Here is a 22,679-nt window from a genome sequence, read left to right as displayed (position 1 = left end):
GTGCTCTAACTAGTGTGCCAAGGATATGTAAAGAACATAACGTTTGAATACCACCTCTATAGCATAACAATAGGAGCACACAAAAAGAATATCAAATCAGACAAGTTGGCGCATCCGGTACCATGTGGTTGAATCTGACGGTCTTGGTATAAAAAATTTGAAAAGGCTGGGTGGAGGTTAGAAAGGTTCAGATCCTTGCTCCAGTGATGTAAAATCTTAAGACACAACCACATGCCATAAATGTAGTCTGACACTGCATTTGGGACACTGGAGATTATACAGCACAGTGCAGAGAGGAGAACAAAGCGACTCCTGCACCTATTGATGGCAGACGCATAGACCCATAGTGCTGTGCCTAGAGTGTATATATCACAGCACAGCAAGAAACGTATGTGTTCATAATAATTGTATATAAAACAGTAGAGTCGTCTGGGTCATTGTAGTGAGAAGTGCATGACCAGACAGATGGACACGTACCAGCCTCCTACTTACAAAATAAATCTGGTGTCCTGCATCTTTTGTGAATGAGGCCAGTAGCCCTAATGGCCTTGTGTTTAATGCTGTGCCTAGGGTTTGAATCCCACTGAAGAGCAACTACGTTTAACGTTATATATATTTAGTTTTTTTTTGCTTAGTTCACACACCGGGCCAAATGTAATAGGGTGAGAGTTTCAGAAAGTGAGAGATTTTGGGAGAGTTTTCCCATATTTTTTAAAGCAGCAATCAATTACACTGCAAAACCAGGTTGATTTTTCCATGTTATTGATTGCTGCTTTAAAAAATATGGGAAAACTCTCCCAAAATCTCTCACTTTCTGAAACTCTCACCCTATTACATTTGGCCCGGTGTGTTCTATGTGAATGCACAAGTGTTCAGGGACTCCTCTCATGTCTTCAAAGCTAGGCTCCTTCCTACCAAACTTCCATCTCTATGCTTTGGACGCTAAACCGCTATTTGACATTGTAGTGCACCGCAGTGTACAATAGCAAGGCTGAAATGGCTAGATCGGAAAGTGGTTATGAAATCTAATTTTAGCTGACTAGAAGCTAACAAAGTCAAAGTGAGCTTAGTCCAGCACGTGGCAGCGATGAGGGTGAATAAGTGCTCTGCAGAGACTGAGTAATGCTGCTGGGGCAAAGAGGGATATGTAGTATGGGGATTTCAATTTAATAACCAATCCACAATGTATTGGAAGAAGGCTGCGTAAGCTTGAATTATCTGGCAGGCCCGTGACACCACATGGTTTATCATCTGTATTAGATGGGATTGAAGTATCTGACATTTTTGATTGTCAAGTAAATTTAGTAAGTTATTGGTAAATGTTAAATCATCAGCAGCAGTTTTTATCGACTGAGTGATAGAAAAGTGTGAAAATGCAGATAGTGGAAGGAAAGAATGAAATTCGCTCAATAGGGCAACACCATATGATTGACATACAAAAGGTCAGCCTATGAAAAGGTCAACATTTTATTTTGTTTTTAGGATTTTTTTCATACTTTTACAATTAATGTGTACTCCGATTGAGTGGTAAAGTGCAGTGGCAGCAGAGTGTGGCACCTTGCCCGAAGCATGGAAAGTGAAGCGCGTACACTAATTTGTCCACGTGATGAAATGTACAAATATACATAAAAAAAACCCCTGACAAACATTTTCAGGTACTTGTTTAGTTTCACGGCGGCAGCTCTACGCTACGTTTGAATCCTGCAGCTGTACGCCTAACGGCTTGCTCACTTCTCTAAGCTACGTTATCTACGCTACGTTTGAATCCTGCAGCTGTATACCCAACGGCTGGCTTCAATTCGTAGATTGATAAACCTTGGGGTTTTTTTATTTTCAAAATTGCTGAAAAATGTCATCTTACAGTATGCTGTACCAAAGATTGTAATTTGTTAAATATTCCACCATAATGTTAGAATGTGTTTGCATTGATACTCAACGACGGCAATGAAATCAGGTGTGTTTGAAACACAATGCTCCTGAGTTGACAACTTGTATGTGTTGATGAATTCCACATCCACTCCTGAGATTAGCACCTATGACATACCCTCCAACATTTGAGGGTCAGAAATCGGTACAAAATCAGAAAGGGACGTGACCATACCTCCATTCCCATACTTTCAATGGTACAGTTTCTAGGGTGTGTAATTACAGGCGCTGAGTGCGTGGAGACCGGGGTGGGCATTACTTACCGCACCATAATTAATAAAAAATTCACCACTCACTGCCGCTCTCCTCACCGATCCTGCCTTCAGCAGGCTCTGGAGATCTGTAAAGCACATGCACCGGACGTCTCTACCAAACAGTGGGGCAGGTCCATGGGCCTGGCCACATGACGTTATGACGCGACGCATGCTACCTTCACCACTGCAATGCACCACTGGGAATGGATGCAATGGGCCAAATTCTTCTGTAAACCCGCAGGGCCAATCCACCGATCGAGCCATCGCAATCATAAATGGGTGCATTGATAAAGTTTCTAGTGTAAGAAGTTGTAGAATAAGACTGAGATAAAGATTTGCCATGTTAAAGTGTACAATTTACTCAATAAATCGTGAAAAAAAATATCAGTGTACATAAAAGTACAATCAAGCATTGAAAGTATGATTAAAAAATACAGTAAGTTCTGATTCAAACTGATAATTGTTTAGTTGGGGGTGGGTTGCGAAACAAATCTATAGGTGGGGGGTATGGATATTGTGGGCATAATTGGTGTTTGGTACACCTACAGGGGGTCCTCAATTGATGGGAATTTCACTACATTGTCACGGTCACAGTGTCACCATAGCAGGATTCCCAATTGGGGTCCAGGTGGTCTTTTAGGGACCCTTTACAATCCAGTAGGTTATCACTTGTACAGGTCTCCCCTGAGTAAAAAGCGGCTTTTGTATATTATGCAAAAGCCGCTTATTCCTCAGGGGAGACCTGTACAAGTGATAACACTCCACACTGTGTCAACTTTGTTTAAAAAACATAGATACACATCAGTGACTCCTCTATTAAGAAAGTAACAAGAATATACAAAATAAATTGAACTATCAATCTACGAATTTTATGGTGTGTATGATAGTGAGATCTGACAATTTTTTGCGAAAAAATAAATATTACAGTGGTAAAGTTAAATAAGAATACACACTCTCACTGTGCCTGAATTAAAGTGTATTGGTTATAAAATAATAATAAAAGTAAATTAAAGACACACAGAGAAGGGGGGGGGGGTGTATATCATTATCTATTTGTACTTGCACAAATATACAAAAAACACAAAGGGACATCGTATCCCTGCAAATTAAGGATTTAATGAGGCAGTGGTCCGACACTGTTTTAATACACTTATTCCAATTTCTTTATTTCTCACATCTGTCGCTAATGTTTTAATATTTCACCTTTTTATTAGGAAAATCATTAAAAGTAATATTTTATAATTATCAAAAAAGGACGTCTTAGTGCACCCAGCAATACTTTCTTTTCTTGTGTGGTTGTGTTATCTACGCTATGTTTGAATCCTGCAGCTGTATGCTTAACGGCTGGCTTACTTCTCTAAGATACGTTATCAGCGTAGCTCATAGGCTGCCTTGAACTACGTTGTCAGCGTAGTGACTCCGAGGCAGCCCAGCGCTGACAGGTCATTGTGGCACTTGTAGTTCCACAGAGAAATAGCCAGGCCGGCACACCGGGGTGTTTCAATCAAGGGATTGCAAGAAAAACTAAGCCCATACCCACCAGACCTACTTAGCATGAGCGAGAACCGTTAAAGGTTTTTAAGAGTCTGTATTTAAAGGTTTTTAAGAGTCTGTATTTCCCATATTAGTGGTCCATTCTTTCACTAAAACTTGGTGATAAAATCTAAATAAAAATTCAATGGGATACATTTTTACAAAGATGGGAGTTCTATTAAAGATGGGCTTTTGCCCATATCAACCAATCAGAATCTACTTATTTAGCACCTTCTGGAAGGAAATAAACAATCTGGTTGCTCATAGCAACATCCCATCTTCAGTATAACTTACTTTTTAGTAATATGCCTCAATCTTGTTGGTGCATCAGTCAAATCATGTCCTGCCTTTTACCATAGAGTTCTCGTGCAGTTAAAGGTTTTTCAGTTTCTCACATGTTTCAGTCCTTTTGGAGGACTGTAATTTTACAAGAACAGTAGATGTTTCAAGAGACAGGCTTTGTCCGATTGTTACATGATTTGCATGTTATGGGGGAATGACTTTATACTGCCAGCTGGCTTATAGCTACTGTTGTATAGATTTTTATTAAATGTTTGGTCATTGCACCCAGAATAGGAAATCTCATATTTTTTTCATATTTTTCTCATAAACACAAAGGAATATATAGCCCAAATATATAAAACTTTTCATGAAAGGATTACTTTGTTTACTTTATGTTGACAAGCGAAGAAATATTTATTTATTAAATTTGTTTAATTATTTTGTTGATTATGCTAGAAAGAAAAAACACAAACGAAGATCTTCTTCCTCATCATCGAGTAGTTCTTCCTCAGACTCATCTGAATCTACATCCTCTTCATCTTCTGCCAGTCATAAAAAATACAAAAAACAGAAGTTGCGTAGAAAGCATTCCGTCTCTTCAAGCCAATCTAGGAAGCATTCTTCTCATGAAGACGAACGGTGTACCACTCCTGCTGACACGTCTGCCTCCTTTCTGAAATTAGACAATCGCAGAGCATATGAAGTTGAGGATCATCACAGGAGATCTGTGGATGACAAAATTAGGCATCGTTCTCTGTCTTCCTCATCATTAGAGTTCATCGATAATGTTGGATGTAGGTCTGAAGGTTCAAGAGATTCCTACAGTAATGCAAAGACTCAAACCAGAAGTGGCCTATCACACATCGCAGCTGAGAACAGCAAGTACAGACCTAGTAGAAGGCATTCTACAGACTCCTCTCACAGAAAACCAGAGGATAAGCGGAAAGATAATTATGCTGACAAACCTAAACCATTGAGCAGAAGATCCGATTCATATACATGTAAAGATCGCATTTTTGATTATGGAACTACTGAGAGGAAGTCTACTGGCAGTAGTAGTAGATCACATGAGCAAACTTCCCAAAGTAGTGCAAGTAAATCTCACAGAGATGGAAAAGAGAGAGACACACCGCAGAATGGTAATTCCGCAGCCAACAAGGCTTTGCCTGGGAATTTAGTAAACCTTCTAAACCAGATTGCAGAATTTGAGAAAGAAAAAGGTGTCAAGAAAATTTGTAAATAAAACTTTTTTGCTTCTTTAAAATATGCCTTTATTGTAAAATAAAAATCCATTTTGTGTGTTTACAACAAAATACATTTGAAGTCCTTGAATTACTGCTATTGACTACTACTTTTATTTAGTTATAGATTTTTGGTACTTGTGTATTTTGGCGGCGCCCATCGCATACCATAAGGCATACGATATCGCGCGATGCTGTACAATGTCATACAATTTTAAAATTGTATGACATTGTACATGGCATACAATGCCATACAAAGCGATACAACGCGATTAAACATTGTATAAGCACCCTAATGGGTGCTTACAATGTGAAATGCACCCCCACGCCACCCCCCTCCCCCACTATAAACATGAACCCGAAGCGTGGCGAGCGGCGGCGGTACACGTCCTCCGACCTTTTCATACCCCCACTATCCACGTCGGCGTGGAGTTGAGAATAGAAAGTGTGGCGAGCCCGAAGCGTGGCGAGCGGACGCGGATACCTGTGAAGCCCGCGAGGGGACTCCGATACCTGTGAAGGTATCCGCGTCCCCTCGCGGGGCTCGCCACGCTTCGGGCTCGGTGGCTCGCTGCGCTTGCCACACTTTCTATTCTCAACTCCACGCCGACGTGGATAGTGGGGGTATGAAAAGATCGGAGGACGCGTACCGCCGCCCCTCGCGGGCTTGCTGCGCTCGCCACGCTTCGGGTTCACGTTTATAGTGGGGGGGGTGGCGTGGGGGTGCATTTCACATTGTAAGCACCCTTTATGGTGCTTATACGATCTTTCATCGTATAGGGGGCAAAAATCGCATGCCATGAAAACATCGCGCGATGCACATCGGGGGTGCCGCTATAATACACAAGTACCTGATTTTCTTTCTGGAAGTACTAACCTTTATTTTACTGCAAAGACATTGAAAGTGCTGAATTCACAGCTGCAGTATAATGTATATAAAATTGGTACCTCTGTTGTGTGTAGTATACAGATGCACATTGACACATTTACATTGTATGCTGACTTGCTATGGCTTTTCAGTTCCAGAAAGTTCTAAACAATTTTGTATTGCCTTCTGTAAACCTCATAACTTGGCAGATTTGCATGAGGATGTATGTTAACACATTTTTTCGTAATAAAATACATTTAATACAAACTTTGATTCTACGCTGCTGCTGTTTTTTTTTTTTTTTTTTTAATAAGTGTTCTAAATACTTCATTAGTATTTACTTTACAGGCGGAATAAGTATGAAGGTGCTTTTTAATATCTTTATTGGTGATATTGCAAATGGAATTGAGGGTAAAATGTGCCTTTTTGCAGATGACACAAAGGGATGCAACAGGGTAGACACACCAGGAGGGGTAAAACAAATGATTGATGATCTAGGTAGATTAGAGGAATGGTCAAGAGCATGGTAACTACAGTTTAATGCCAAAAAATACAAAATCATGCACTTGGGTCTCAAAAATCCAAAGACTAAATATAGTATAAATGGCATTATAATGGAAACTACTGAGGAAGAGAGGGATCTAGGTGTCACTATTTCAGGGGACTTAAAAGCAGGTAGGCAATGTAACAAAGCAATGAAGAAGGCAAGTCAGATGCTTGGTTGCATAGGGAGAGGTATCAGCAGTAGAAAGAAAGAAGTAATAATGCCACTGTATAGGTCATTGGTACGACCTCACCTAGAGTATTGTGTTCAGTTCTGGAGGCCATATCTCCAGAAGGATATAAATACATTAGAGACTGTACAAAGAAGGGCAAGTAAAATGGTGCGCGGCCTACATCACAAAACGTACCAGGAAAGACTAAAAGATCTTAATATGTATACTTTAGAGCAGAGAAGGGAAAGGGGGGACATGATAGAAACTTTCAAATATAACGGGTTTTAACAAGGTACAGGTGGGAGACATTTTTCACAGGAAGAGGAGCAACAGAACACGAGGATATGCACTGAAACCAGAGGGAGGAAGATTCAGGGGAAATTTGAGGAAGAATTACTTCACAGAAAGCATAGTAGATAAGTGGAATAGCCTACCATCAGAGGTGGTAGACGCAAATACAGTAGCACAATTTAAACATGCTTTGCATAGGCATATTGATATACTTACAAAAAAATAAGGATCAAATGTGGTTTGAGGTAACATGTTTAAAAAAGGGGCAGACTAGATGGGCCAAGTGGTTCTTATCTGCCGTCATAGTCTATGTTTCTATGAAGGGCTTTATCATGGTAGGCAATGTTCATTACGGTCATGATAAAATAAAAACTGCCCCTAGAATATTAGCATGCAAGTCTATGGGCGGTATTCAATGAGGCAGAATCGCCAAGTTTTATGGCGATTCTGTGTTTTTTTCGTGTGTGCCGGCGATTTTTGGAGCTGAAAAAGCGAATCACCCTATTCAACGACCTCTATTCGCCGATGACGACCGGTGAATGAAGCACCAATCGCCAAATGTTATTCTCTACAAATCGCCGGTTTTTGTCTATAGGAATTTTCATGGGGATTCGCCGGTAGTCGACGGGAATCACCATGAATCGCCAAAAGTGTATTCAATGAGAGGTTGGCGATTCTTATTTCTTGTTTCATATCGCCGTTCCTCACCGAGTGTCCCTCGTCATCTTTTTATGGTGAACTTTTATAGGAACCTGTGAAATAATTGGTTTTAAGTGTTCAATTTAACTCTGCAAGTGTAATGTATTATTATTTGCTGCCCTTGTGTGATGTGATGGTCGTAGAAGTGCTATACAAATATATATTTAATTTTTTCTGGTATTTTTTTTTTCTCCCACAAAGCACTATTCTTACCCATGGTGCACCTCACTTACCCATGATTCTCCTCCCCACCTCACTCCTTAGTTTGGCGTTTGCGGAGATTACACAGCTTTTGCAGTCTGCTGTATTGGAATCGTTTTTTTCAGGGTAATTTGCATTTTTCTTGCATTTCACTGCAATTTCTTACAGTACTGAAGCTGTTTAGGGAAACGCCGGATTGGCTGAGAATCGCCGTTGGGGGCGGCGATTCTCAGCCACGTTGAATAGGGTGACACAGCTAGTCCCGGCGACTCCCGACGAATCCCTACGCTTGGCGAATCGACGTCAAAAAACCGGTGAATGGCTGGCGAATGTAAAATCTGAATCGCTGTGACCAACGATTCAGGTCATTGAATACCGCCCTATATCTGTTAAGAGATGTACATGCACTTCGCTAAGAGCAAAGTTTACAAGTATGCAGAAATGATGAGCAAATCAAACACATACTTGAAATGCAGAAGTGTATGCATTTTGCATTATCTACAGCTCTGCTTATACTGTTTCCTATGCATATAAATTACTGGTACATGGGCTTCTCCTGATGTTTGATTGCGACTTCACTGTAACTGTTGCCTGTTATTGCACAGCTGAGCTAACGCATTTGTGAAGTCTGTTTTTTTTTTCCCTTTTACTCCTCTCCCTGAAGTCACATCAAGATAATACCAGCCTCACTTTCTTATTAGTTCAATAAGCTATACAATAGTGAAAGTGCAATCCAAATTCACCCAATAGTTTTTGTGTGATAGCGGTCCAGGCAGATTACATACATTTTGGGTGGTTTTTATTTTTTTTCACCATAGTTTAAACAGTCCCTAGAAGTATATTTGTGCAGAATCAACAGTTAGAATTTTATTAAGCATAGATAAAAGTAAAAAAAAAAAAATGTAGGAATTACTAGAAGTGTTAAACAATACAGAATAAATAAAAGTAACATACAGCACATCAAGATCGGTTTGGGGCAAAAAGATTGTTGTTAAAGTAAGGAACTAATTACTGTTCCTGAGCTCATTCAAGTGAATTGTCTGCTTGCTGAGTTTGGTTAATAGGTGAGTTTGCCATGATAGTTAATGTTAACAGTTTTCTTCAATTAATTCTTCTGTATGTCAATTACCATTTTTATTAAATAAAAAATAAAGCACTGTTTAGCCATGTTTGGTTTTCAATGTTCTATAAGAATTTTGTGAAAGATAAGCTTTGCTTTTTATAAAGGCAGCCAATACCTAGGGATTATCCCTTTCCTCCTAGTTAGACAGGTTACTTTTTCCCCAGGGAAATCCCTCTTCTGGTCTAAATCCCTACTCCCTTTCCTGTTGTCTTTTTTTCTCCTGTCTCATTGTTTAGTTAGATGGGACAGGCAGTGTTACTTTATTTTCAAGAACCTACCTTAGATACAAGGTTCACTCTGGGGTGTAAGCGGCATGGCTGCGTGACCCCTGTTTAGTGTGCCTGTCCATGTCATCATGTTGGTATTGACCTCACCATAGTCTCTGTTTACTTTTGCCGCTACCTTGTATTTATTAGGAGCAGGCTATAAGACGGACAGCGTTGTACTTGACAAGCTGCCGCCTGCCTTGCTCGCTGTGTATGAGCTCCCTCCTTACCTTCTAGAGCGGGCAATAACTCGGACGGCGCTGTAATTGACACGCCGCCGCATGCCTTACACTGATGGTTAACCCTTCAAGAGCTATCATCTCTATACCCCCGGGCTAACACGGGGTGCCAGAGGAGTGGCAGTCCTCATTGGCTACCGCAGGCTGGGGAGATCTGCAGTCCCAATTGTATGGTGATTGCTCAGACACTGGTGTGCTTTTTGGAGGGGCCTCTGTAACTCCCTAAATAATACCACACTATCTGGGATTAATTGTTATATTGGTTACACAGTTATCAAGCCATAGTGCTTAAGGTGATAGGCATTTCCAGATTTCTGGACACAACTTCAATCTGACAGGGCACATATAGTAAAGCATGTTGTACTCCCACAATACTAGTACTCACTGCCTGTCAGCACGGTTCTAATTAAAAAAGAAACACCGTTTGCAAACTCTTAAAGGGGACCACAGGGGAATTGGGCCACACTGAGTGAGGATAAATTCGCTTATCCTTTTTAATACACTGTCCATGTTTTATGTTTCACTGTTTTGTCTATATTTCGCCTCTTTGTCTTTTAATATAAGTTAATAAAAGCTAAATTTTATGCTATTTTTCTAATGAGGTGCACCACACAGAAAGACATTTCCTTTTCTCCTTTTTGCTTGAACCTCGATCCATGTCCAGTGGTAGCACACCCTCTTCCTAAATATAAAGGAATAATTCTACTTCCATGAGGGTCCTGTCTGAAATACATTTGTAAATAAACCTGTGCGACTGACCGTCCTTTCCCCCTGTCCCCCAAAATGCTAAATTGAATACCCCCCTTTATGTGATAAAGCTGCAGGTTGACTTCCATAGGTATCGGACCAGTCTAAAATCTTGCTTGACCTTATGGAATGGATGAAAGTCATTTGTATCAAAGGAAGATTTTATGGACTTGCAAGGCCTTAAAAGGTCTTGGGATCAAGCTGGTCTTGGTTATGAGGAGGCTGTTTCCTCTGATGAGGCGCTTTTAGTGGAGGATGTTTCATCAGAGGAGTCTAGTTTCTTCCTTTATTTCCCGGAGTGTTTAACTTTGAGACAGTGGAAAAGTATATTAAAGAATATATATAAAACTATGAACTACAAGGATATGGTTACTCCCTTGGAAGGTGTTGACACGCTATTTGAGGATAGGTCCAAAAGGATAGACACTTCCCGATACATCAGGTCATGACTTGATTGGTCTCAGTTTGGAGAACCAGACATAGATTTCATGGTGACCCACATCAACAAAAAGGTCAGGAAATTATTTTCCAGGTATTATATTCCCCAGACTTCAGTCGTGGACACTTTTTCTCCATCCAGTGGATCTTCTAGTTAGGGTACATGTTTCCACCATTTTCTCTGGTCTACGGAGTCCTCAAGAAAATGATAGATCAGGCAGATGTGATCATAATTCTTCTATTTGGGCCCAGGAGGGCTTGGTTTGCGACCATTCTGAAATTCACAGTACAAGGGCCCTGGACACTCCCTCCAATCCCAGACCTATTGCTTCAAGGCAGTGTAGTAAATCTAGATCCAGCAGCATTATGGCATGGAGTTTGAAAGGAGCTCTTTAAGGCAGAAGGGTTTGTCTGACCAAGTTATTGCGGAAAATGGGGGTGTGTACAATGTGTGGAGACAGAATTACCACAGATTGCACCGTTTTTCTGGCGCTGTTGTTTAGCAATGGGTAGTATAAATAACAGGATCGTGTAAAAATAATTTTTACATATACCCAATAATGGGTTCAAAAATCTACCGCTGCTGCATATGGTTTATGTGAGTTTAGCTAGAATTCACATAGATACAGAGTTGGAGATAGGGTTTTTTAAACCAAAAGCGCAAGGTGGTTTAAAAACCCTATCCAAGTTATTGCGGAACTACTCCAGGCAAGAAAGGAGGGCTCTTCTCTAGCTTATTATAAATTATATTGTTTTGGTGAGCCTTTATTAAATGGAGAGGTTTGGAAGAGCGAATTGGTGAAGTTCCTACAGCTTATGTGTTGCAATTCTTATATAAAGGCTTCTTCGATGGCTTGGCCAACTCAACTTCAAGAGTACAGATTTCAGCCTTAAGCATCCTTTTAGACAGAAGATAAGGTTCTGTTATGCCATTTAAAAATGAAGACCTACAATAAAGTCTCTAGTCGCCCCCTGGGATTTGAACTTGGTATTGAAGGCTTAATTAAAGGAACCGTTTGAGCCATTATCACAAGTTCACCTGAAATTCTTAACTTGAAAGATTGTCTTTCTTGTAGCTATAACCTCTGCTAGAAGAGTGAGTGAATTAGAGGCCCTGTGGGTGGAAGAGCCGTATTTAATACTACCTGATAGAATTATGTTTGAGAATCAACCCTAATTTCCTGCCTTAAGTTGTTCAGTCATTCCATCTCCAACCAAGAGATTTCTCTGCCTGCCTTCTATCCTGATCCTAAAAATGAGGAGGAGGAGTTGTGGCACAAGTTGAATGTACTTAGAGGCTAAAAGAAATCAGAAGGTCCAAAAATGTTTTTGTTGTGCCTGCAGGTGCAAGAAGGGGGTTAGCCCCTACCAAGCAGACAATTTCAAGGTGGATAACCGTACTGATCACGTTCGTGTACAAGATGGAAGTTCCTACTGTTATTAAGGCACACTCTACCAGGGTGGTAGCGACATCCTGGGCTTGGAAGGTGAAGGCTTTAATCAAAGATATTTGTGAAGCTGCCACAAGGTTTTTGGTTCACACTTTTTCTAGACATGATTTAAATGTGTCTAGGCCTCAGTTTGGAGGTTCTGAAAAGTGTCCTTAATGATTAAAATAAAATAGTTGTTCTGGCTATTGTCCTTCCCTCTGTTATGCTATGGTATTTCCCTAGGTATTGGCTGTGATGGTGATTGTAGAAGAAAACAATAAATTATACTCGCCAATAATTAAATTTCTTCCTAGAGATCCAATGGCAGCCACCAATTTCCCTCCCCTGTTGTGCATTTTCTTTTTTTCCAGCGACCTTTCGAGGAGACACTTGAAAGACAACAGGAAAGGGATTTCTACCAAAAGGGAGAAGTCCCTGGAGAAAAAGTAACCTGTCTTAACTATGAGGAAAGGGACAAAATCCCTAGGTATTGGCTGCCATGGGATCTCTAAGAAGAAATGGAATTATTGGTGCGTATAATTTGTTGTTTTAAGTCAGGTAATTGTTTATAGCACATGTTCTCAAACTTGGTCCTCTGGTACCCATACAGGGCATGTTTTGCAGGTGTCCTCACAGAATCACAAGTGAAACAATTAGCTCCACCTGTGGATCTTTTAAAATGTGTCAATGAGTAATGAATGCACCTGCCAGGTGACCTGGAAAATGTGAACGTGTGGCGTCTTGAGGATCGAGTTTGAGAACCCCTGGTTTATAGTAACTGCTTACATTGGATTTTGATTGCATTTTAAGGTAAGTCTTGAGTTATAGATTTACTAGAGTATTGTCTCGAACTAAATATTTGTGGTGGCAATACTATTAAGTAGACATATGTTCTTACATAGTTAAAAAGAAAACTTGGAGCACAGGGGCGATTATGGGATACTTTTTGGTTCTTTAACCTAGCAGCCCATGGCTGAAAACCTGTCCTGCCTTCATCCAGTCCTGCCTGCAGAATACAGCTCTTGAAGGACCAGGAAGTTAATCTGTCTAAACCCACAAAGTAGATCTGCCAATGTGGTGATAAATTAAGTGAAGAAGGCTGCTGGGAATTAAGCATGGTATGGATGACTCTCCTGGGAAACACTTTGCACTCAGGGCCAGTGTTTTAAGAGCTACCCTGTTAAAGCAAGACTGGACAGATTCAGATGGAAAAACATGCCCTGGGACGGAAGATCAAGCCTTAGAGGCAGAGAAGCATCAATGGAGAGAACCTGAAGATCACCCACTGTTACCAGTCTGTAGCTACCAAGATCATGTATTGCCTAGTGTGGACCAGGCTTAAGACATTTGCAGCAAAATTATGGCAGATATATGTTAACACAGGCTCTACAAGTGCACTGGATAGGAGCCATCTAACTACTTGCAAGCTTTATTCTTGGCATATATTTTAAATGGAAACCAAGGGTGTTCCCACACACAAAACACACACATGCCTACCTACATATATGTTTAAGAAAAAAAAATATATAGTTTGCATAGATAAAATGGGTGATTATATTTATTAAGTTATTTATATAGTGCTCACATATTCCACAGCGCCTTACAGAGCATATTTGAACATTCACATCAGTCCCTGCCCCAGTGGAGCTTACAATCTATATTCCCTACCACATGTACATGCACACACAGATATTCTAGGGTTAATTTTGTTGGAAGCCAATTAACCTAACAGTATATTTTTGGATTGTAGGAGGAAACCCATGCAAGCCGGGGGAGAATATTCAAACTCTGCACAGTTAGGGCCATGGAGGGAATCAAACCTATTACATCAGCGCTTTGAAGCAGTAATGCTAACCATTACACCGTCCGTTCTGCCCTTTTGGGCCATGACTAGCAGTATTTCTGAATTGGCATAGTTTGTGGTGAAGGTGTATAGTGATTGGACAAACAGCACCACTGCAAATAATTTTGCTGGGCAAAAATATAACTGTTAGGAGCCCAGACTCTTCTCCCCAGGCTTTAATATCATTCTCCATGTGACCCCTAGTGGAAGAAAAATAAACTAAATATGAGTTACCTAGAGGTGAGAACTTTAGTGCTTTAGAAACCAGGTGGTGATTTTTTTTCATTAATGGTGTGTACACACGGTCAGATGTGCCTTAAGATGCGATCCACGATCAGATCAGGATCGGATCGCAAGGCACATCCGATTTGCATACAAGTCTGACTATATAGTCAAGGCAGTCAAGACTTTCTGCCTTGCGATACGTGAACGCGGATCGGGATCGCAAGGGTTAAAACCCTTGCGATCTGCTTCCGATCCGATGTTGACTATATTGTCAACATCGGAAGGCAAATTGTACCGTGTGTACACACTATTACACTTTTACACTGGAATGTTATACACGGTGGGACAGATAATGACAAAAGGAGGTATACTGTAGATTGTTTGGTGCATCTGGAAAAATGCTTGCCTGGAGAAGGAAAGGTGAGTGCTACCGTCAGTCCTGTACCATTCCAACAGTAAAGCATCCTGAGACTATTCATGTGTGGGGTTGCTTCTCAGCTAAGGGAGAACACCGTAATGAATAAAGAATGGTACCAATACATCCTCCAATAGAAAATTCTCTGAACCATCTGAGAATGGTTTGGTGACTAACAATGTCTTTTCCAGCATGATTGAGCACCTTGCCATAAAGCAAAAATGATAACTAAGCCACTTGGAGAACAAAACATGAATATTTTGGGTCCATGGCCAGGAAAATCTCCAGACCTTAATCCCGTAGTTGTCAATCTTCAAGAGGCATGTAGACCAACAAAAACCCACAAATTAAGAAGTTGATTGACAGCATGCCAGTGCAAATTGCAGATGTCTTGAAAAAGATGGGTCAACACTTCAAATATTGAATCTTTGTAAAAACTTAATGTAATTGTCAACAAAAGCCATTGACCCTGATAAAATGCTTGTAATTTTACTTCAGTATACCCTAGTAGTAGCATGTGACAAAAGGCATACTTGCCTACCTGACGCTATCCATGAGTGAGAAAATTTTCTGCTCATGGACTTACCTGGTAATATGATTGCCATCACCTGTAGGGAGATAGTTAATCATACATTACCAGGGAAGTCCAGGAGCAGAGCATTTCCTCCCTCATGGAGAGGGTCAGGTAGGCAAGTATGCGAAAAAAATACTGAAGCAGTAAACTTTGTAAAAACCATTACTTGACTCATCCTCAATTTTTGGCCATGGCTGTACATGAAGAATCATTGTTAAACAGACTCAAACGAAATATTTATTGATGTCTTATGCTGCAATAATTACTACATATGTTTCCAATTTCCAATGTGTTTTTTTTCCTCCCTACTTCTGATGTCTGTGACTACTGCCCCTAGCTGTAGACTTAGAACTGCGAGCCGATGATGCACTTGATGGAGGAGAAGCCATAGGAAGTCCCAGTTCAACCACCTTTACTCTGGGAGTACTTGAGTTTGATAAATTTCTAGAAGATCTACAAATGAAAAATAAATGCCATGAATACACCTCGTATAACCAAATGTAATTTTAGTTTTGAAAATTGAATTACATGGACACATGTATATATTCCTAGCATTACTACCTAAATAGAAATAGGTAATATTTGTATTCAAATGATCTGTTTTACCTAAATATATACTATCTGATATATATTCTTAATTAAATAGCAAAATATTAAAAACACAAAAAATTGTTAATGTGGAAGTAACAGAATATCAGCCTGCATAAATATTGCCCTTATAATTCAATTCTAGTTGCACAGATATTGTGATACTCTTATACCGCTTTCACACTGCCAAAAGGTTTCAAAAAGCGGTATTTTTAAACTGTATTTAAAACGGGTCTGAGCCTTGCAGTAGATTACCGTTTTAAATACCTTTTAAGTACCATTCACATCAGTCAACCCGTTTAATCCCCTGAACACGTTTCAAGGCAGAATGCAGGGGACAGCCTATCACAGGTCTGTAGTCTGTTTTTACTAAATACCGTTTCAGAGCCATTCTCACTGCATAAAAAACGGCTCTGAAACGTGAAAAATGCCTGCTTTTTAAACGTTTTGAAACACCGGTTATCTTTAACCAGTAAATCAACTCTGGTGCTTTCCCACTGCAGCCTTAAATGTTTTGAAATGAGAAAAAAACAGCAATATACCGTTTAACAAGTGCGGTTTGAAAGGGGTATTAGCAGGGGGGGAAAAAACACGCCTTGTTACCACAGTATTTTAAAAGCATTCTTACCTAACAGAGGAGACCGAGCTTCGTGAGGAACCTGTTCTCGAACTTCCTGGAGTTGAAGTGCTTTGTGGTATTTCTAAACCAAACTGATATAAAATATTGCATGTTAGTATCCAAATAATATAATGTGTTTAAATTATGCTCATTGTAATTACCCGCATGTACTGTAGGAACATTTGGGCAAATGTATTAAGCCTAGTAAAGTGGGGATAAAGCAGGTGGTTATAAAGCAGCAGCCAATCAACTTCAGTAATTTTTCAAACACAGCTCATTGGCTGGTGCATGATCACCCCCTTCCACTTTATCACCACTAAACAATGCTTAATTCATGGGTCTTCATTGCCACTTTTTTCCTATAAGAGCATGCCAAAACTGTCAGGGCATGCTGGGACATGAAGTTCCACAACATCTGGAGGGCCACAGTTTGAAGACCCATGGGCCTTAATTCATCTGCCACATTGTTTACAATATACCTGCACCGATATGGCAGAAGATTCCTGTCAATACCCTATGCTATAAATGCTTGGCTTTGATATGTACAGTTCTGGCCTCTACCACTTTAAACTTACACATAATAGGCTATCAAGTATTTATTGTAGAGGAAATAAAATACCGGTAATATCCTGCATTGCCATGCAGAGTTACCGAATTTGCACCATAACCCTGTTGCATTTGACATAGTTTAAGAGGCTGGAAAAAAAAAAAGACGCAGGTCCATGATGTTCACCCATTTATCAATTTTTAGTATTTTCTCCAGCATACCCGGAGCCCTTGGCTTATAAACCTACTAAAACTATCTCAATGCATTAATGAATGATTTCTCTCTAACATCGCTCCAACCCTTCTTAAATATATTCGTGAATCAGCCATCGCAATCTTTTCAGGCAGAGAATACCCAACCTCTTATCTGGCACTGTATGAAATGCCTTTGCAAAGTCCAAATAAACCATGGCTACTGCATTACCTTGTTCCAAATTTACACTAACTTCCTCTTAGAAACTAATTAAGCTAGTGATATGACCTATTCCGCACAAATCCATGTTGGTAACCAGTGGACATGTTCGTGGCAGGACTTCAGTGGTTTTTTTTCCACTAATATTCATCCATGGCTTATCCTCATCAGTGGTTGCATGCAAATGTATTAGCTTGGACTCTGGCAAGTCACGGTCTCCCACAACAGTTGTGATGAACACAATAGTTTCCTACAATGCTAACATTTTAATGGTGTGATTAATTACAGCTTGTGTTAGCCAAATATGCTTTAGAGCTAGTTACAATGAAGAAGACAGTTGCAGTAAGATGAAGACTGGAGGATCTTTTACCATTATTCAATCACACGTAGATGTCGTATCTGATCTCTTGTTGTCGGAAATATAGGTATCTAGAATATTTTTTTTTATTCTTATTGCTTGTTAAAACCAAGCATGTACTCAGTCATATTACACTCTTCTATGGTTTTTTTTCTATGAATGGACATCTATCCAGCCATCTATCCAGCCATCTATCTATCTTTCTATCTATCTATCGTATATCCATAACTAAGAGATAATTATACCCCATTTATAAACCAATATTTGTGGCTGATGTAGATTAAAGAAAAATGCTTCAGTACGATGTAGCATAATATCTACAAACCTGCTGAAAGTACATCTGTAAGGGAACTGCCAACTCTGGGTTTTCCTCCATTGATTTTGCCAGCATCTTATTAATGGATCTGGTAAAGTCTCGCAGATCACGAATATTAATATCTTTTTCGTCTTGAGTTTCTCCACTGCTTTTCTTAGCAGAACGAATTTCTTTTACCAGTTTGGAACACTGTTAAAATAAAAATGATTACATATTCATTGTTACGTAAATCTACTTGTTTTAACAAAATGTTTGGGCATATAATAAAACTTCTCATTAAAATATAGCCTTTATTTATCTATTATATAACAGGGAAATTGTGTACATCATTCTGTCTTTCTATACAAAGCCACAGTTTGCAAGGGAAGATTGTGAAATGTTACATACGGGCGTATTAAAACACGGCCGAGGCAACTAAAAAAATTCCAAATTGAAATTAATTATCGTTCATTTTTAATTTATTAAAAACCACAATTTTTGCTGTACACTCATATATATGTTCCATGCTAATTATTATATTTCTGCAACAGTGTTTTATAAATATATATTATTTTTAGGGCTTACCATACTATCCTTTTAAACTGGGACACTCACACATTACAAAAGTTGGCTGACTAGAACTGCAGGCTTGAATTAAGCCACCTGCAGAACCTGTATAATTCATGAGTGTTGCGGGACAGTACTTATTTATTTTATTTTTATTGCCTTCTGTTATTTAAATATTTATGCGTATATATTGATTAAAAAAACTTTTAACGTACTGAATTACTGGTAACTTGGAAACACTAGTGTGGGTTTTCAAAATAGTTTTATATGGTTATCCATAAAAGCTTGACCGTTAAGGTGCCTTAAGGGCCGAGTTTGGAAACCTGTGATCTATCCAATTAATTATAACTAAAGGAAATAGACACCAACACATTGTGCATACCTACACTGCACAAAACACTGCTCAATAAAATGCTTAAGGTACATATTTTCTAAATGCATTTGTCTCACATTATATACTCGTAGTTCTAGAAGTTATGTAAGGTACACACTTCTATGGCACAGCCAAAGTGGATGTGGAGTATATTAACCCTATATTTGGGGAGATAAATATTCAGCGTTATTCCCCAGTCTGACAAACCTCTAGTAAATGTTGATGTTTCATTTGAAAGATTTTTCACCGAGATTTGAGGCGCCACATACAGTATGTAAAGCGGTCTGTATAACAATGACAATATAAAATCTCTTTCAACAACATGATTCTGACTGTAATACATGTTTCTGTGCATAAACAAACTGATTTACTAGAGTTAACTGCTAGGTATTCGGTGCATTGAACTATCAAATTAGCAGGATAATAATGAACTACTGCAAGTTGAATGTGGAATAATTTAACCAGGAATAGAATAGCTAACTACTAAATGTTACAGAATAGTAATACAATGCATGACCTACTCTTAGTAAGTTGAAGTACTGTAGCACACATCAACCACATGACATGGCTATCAACTGTAAATTTTCTCTTTAAGAACCAAAAAGAGATTTGACTGAATATAGACATTGTTGCAGTATATGACATACACACTATAACCCTGGTGTCAACATTTATTTCAATATATATAAATGTGCAGATCAATTTACTGCATTTAAACAAGCAGTTTGTATAAACGGGTATGGGTCATAGGGACGATAGTCAATAGGTCGACACGTAAAGGTTGAGAGTCAATGTCGACATAAACAAACAGTCAACATGATTTTCACGGTTTTTGGTGTCTGTTGAAATCACTATAAATGTCTTTCTGTACACCTTCTATAGTCCTGTAATTTGTGTTAATTTCCCTAAACCACCTCATTATTACCCACAGAAAAGGAACTATTTGATAAAAAAAAAAAGTGAGAAATACTAGAAAAATACTAGAAACAGATACAACATTTTAATTAATATTTAAACACAGTTTTAATTTTTAACAAACTTAAGGTGCCCATACACGTTACAATTATTGTATACAATATTGTGTACAATATCACATCTCATTGCATATCTGTTTTGCGATGAGATGAGATCTAGTACGAAAAGTATGTGCTGCACATACTTTTTGTACTAGATCTCATCTCATCTGATCTCATCGCAAAACTGAGATCGGATGAGATGCGATATTGTATACAATATTGTATACAATAATTGTAACGTGTATGGGCACCTTAAGAGATATATTTACTCAAATGTTTTTTTTTTTTTTTTAGAAGTGGTTACCCATAGCAACCAGTGAGCTTCTACCTCTCACGTATACACCACCTATAAGATAATAGCTAGAACAGGCATGTCCAAACTGGCCCTCCAGCTGTTGTCAAACTACAAGTCCCATCATGCCTTGCTATTAGGCAATGCTAAAACTATGGCAAGGCATGCTGGGATGTGTATTTTCACAACAGCTGGAGAGCCACAGTTTGGACATGCCTGAGCTAGAATCTGATCTTTTGCTATGACCAACATCTCCAGCAACTTCCACATCTTTAGAACACTGTTTTAATGGAATCTGGTGCATGTGAATAATTCCCATCCCATATAATTGACTTATGCTGGCCACACATCAGACTAGCTTTCCTCCAACCATTCAACTAGTTGGTTGGTTGGACTGAAAATCTGGTACTGTATGGGGGGAAAATGCCAATAAGCAATTTACTCACAAACTCAGAATGGACAAAAACATTCAGTGAAATTGTTTAAATCAAATAGGTCCAACTACAGTACATTGTCTGAGTGACAGTTGTTGTCCACTTTCCAATTTGGGAAACAAATGATTTAATTACAAATTACATTTGCTCCTATCCAGTACCAGATTTTTATTCCATCCAACCAACTAGTTGGATGGTTGAAGGAAAGTTGGTCTGATGTGTGGCCAGCATTAGTAAGGGAACAGTGAAAACCTAAAAAAAACCCTGTTGCTCTCCATATGTTTTGGAACTACATGTCCCAGCACAATATATCATACTGGGGCTCACCTGCAGCTGCAGTGCCAAGCTTGTGTGGGCACCGCTTAGCACATATATATATATAAATACATGTTTTCACTTTTTTCTATGTGTATTGTTTGACACCTTGGTTCTTTATTTTTGTTTCACATGCCCTTGAATGATATACGTCCCTTGATTTCAGATATTTGGTCTTGGGAATCACCAGGAAAGGATTGATCCAGTGAAGTGGCGACTTGTGATTCACAAGTCGCCACTTCACTGGATCAATCCTTTCCTGGTGATTCCCAAGACCAAATATCTGAAATCAAGGGACGTATAACCAACCCATATTTTATGTACTATTTTCAAACAGCTTGTGGCTTTTGGGAACGCCACTGAAGTTTTACTTCTGAATTAATAAGGAAGCTATAAAGGTGCCCATACATACACCAATTTTACTGTGCTATGCGTTTTTGACTGTACAATGGTTCTATACAATTTTCCTGCCAGAATGTGATGCGATGTGTATTTTGATGCGTGCGATGCGATGCGATTTTAAACCATTTTTGTACTGTTCATTTTCTGATGTAGTCTAAAAAGTACGTGCTGCACATACTTTTTGGAGCATACAATATCGGGCTACCGGGAACGCGCATCGCGTCGCATCGCTTCCGCCCATAAACTAGCTACGATTATTGTATATGCTATGCGTTTTGTGCTTTAAAAGTACAAAACGCATTCGATAATTGGTGCATGTATGGGCACCTTTACAGCTAACCGGCTGCATAAAAACTTTAAAAAATAAATAAACATGACTTCATTTCAGGGCAGGTAGTGCTAGATATACAGTAATAACACAGACTTATCCCATGGACACTATAAACATAAGGATTTCTATATCTACAATTAATATTTTTATGAAATTATTTAATCCGTTTATTTATAACCTGACCACGGTTTCTATTTTTAATTCTTAAAAGAAAGATAATTTTGCACTTTACGCTGGGAAAGGTTATGGTATTAAATACATATCCTCATGCAACAAAGTTCCAAAGTGACATTTTATGTTTGCTTCGTGCTTTTGTGAACATAAAATCACTTGAAACAATAACGATCCCTAGAAGAAACCACATCTCTATTTTCTATAGCGCATAAAACATGTTTCTCCTGCACAATTGTGGATATTAACCTGTTTCATGACTCTTTCCAACTTGTGCTTTTGATCATCTGTCTCTTTTTTAAGCTGTGTGATGCAGGGACGCATTCCATTCACCTTCTCTTGGTACAACGATTCCTCTTTCATCATGTTATCAAAAGTGTTTTTCATAATCTGGAATAAAGTAACAGTTTCTTTAAAGATCACATAAACCCTGTTTTTATGATTTTCAAAGTGTGGTTTGTCTTTCAAGATTAATAAGACATTTTACCAGTAAGTGTGTCTGTACAGCTGGATACAACTCTAATGGATAATGCTCAAAGATCTTAATATTGAAGTTTGATCAATTAGATTTTCTGTAGCTTCTAAAATGACAACTAGCCGACAAACAGAATTGCCCTAAATTATATAAAAAGTTTAAGATGCAATAAAA

At 39.0% G+C, this 22,679-nt stretch overlaps 2 protein-coding genes across 2 annotated transcripts in view; one reads left to right on the top strand and one right to left on the bottom strand.

The window, feature by feature from the left end:
* The window catches only part of TTC14 (tetratricopeptide repeat domain 14), a 28,651-nt gene extending 23,113 nt beyond the window's left edge, over positions 1-5,538 (top strand). The window contains exon 12 of the mRNA XM_083177693.1: positions 4,452-5,538. Coding sequence (XP_083033819.1) covers positions 4,452-5,238 — 787 coding nt within the window. The 3' untranslated portion in view covers positions 5,239-5,538. The remainder of the gene's footprint in view (positions 1-4,451) is intronic.
* Positions 5,539-13,373: 7,835 nt separating this feature from the next.
* CCDC39 (coiled-coil domain 39 molecular ruler complex subunit) overlaps positions 13,374-22,679 on the bottom strand; it is a 42,200-nt gene continuing 32,894 nt past the window's right edge. The window contains exons 17-20 of the mRNA XM_083177692.1: positions 22,280-22,420; positions 18,160-18,339; positions 16,528-16,610; positions 13,374-15,764 (exon numbers count right to left, since the gene is read on the bottom strand). Of these exons, the coding sequence (XP_083033818.1) occupies positions 15,617-15,764; positions 16,528-16,610; positions 18,160-18,339; positions 22,280-22,420 (552 nt within the window). The 3' untranslated portion in view covers positions 13,374-15,616. The remainder of the gene's footprint in view (positions 15,765-16,527; positions 16,611-18,159; positions 18,340-22,279; positions 22,421-22,679) is intronic.

Source organism: Crinia signifera, chromosome 3 (assembly GCF_055691185.1).
Source record: "Crinia signifera chromosome 3, ASM5569118v1, whole genome shotgun sequence".
Lineage (NCBI taxonomy): Eukaryota > Metazoa > Chordata > Amphibia > Anura > Myobatrachidae > Crinia > Crinia signifera.
The sequence above is the reverse complement of the archived record's forward strand: the minus strand, read 5'-3'. Positions and strand labels throughout refer to the sequence as shown.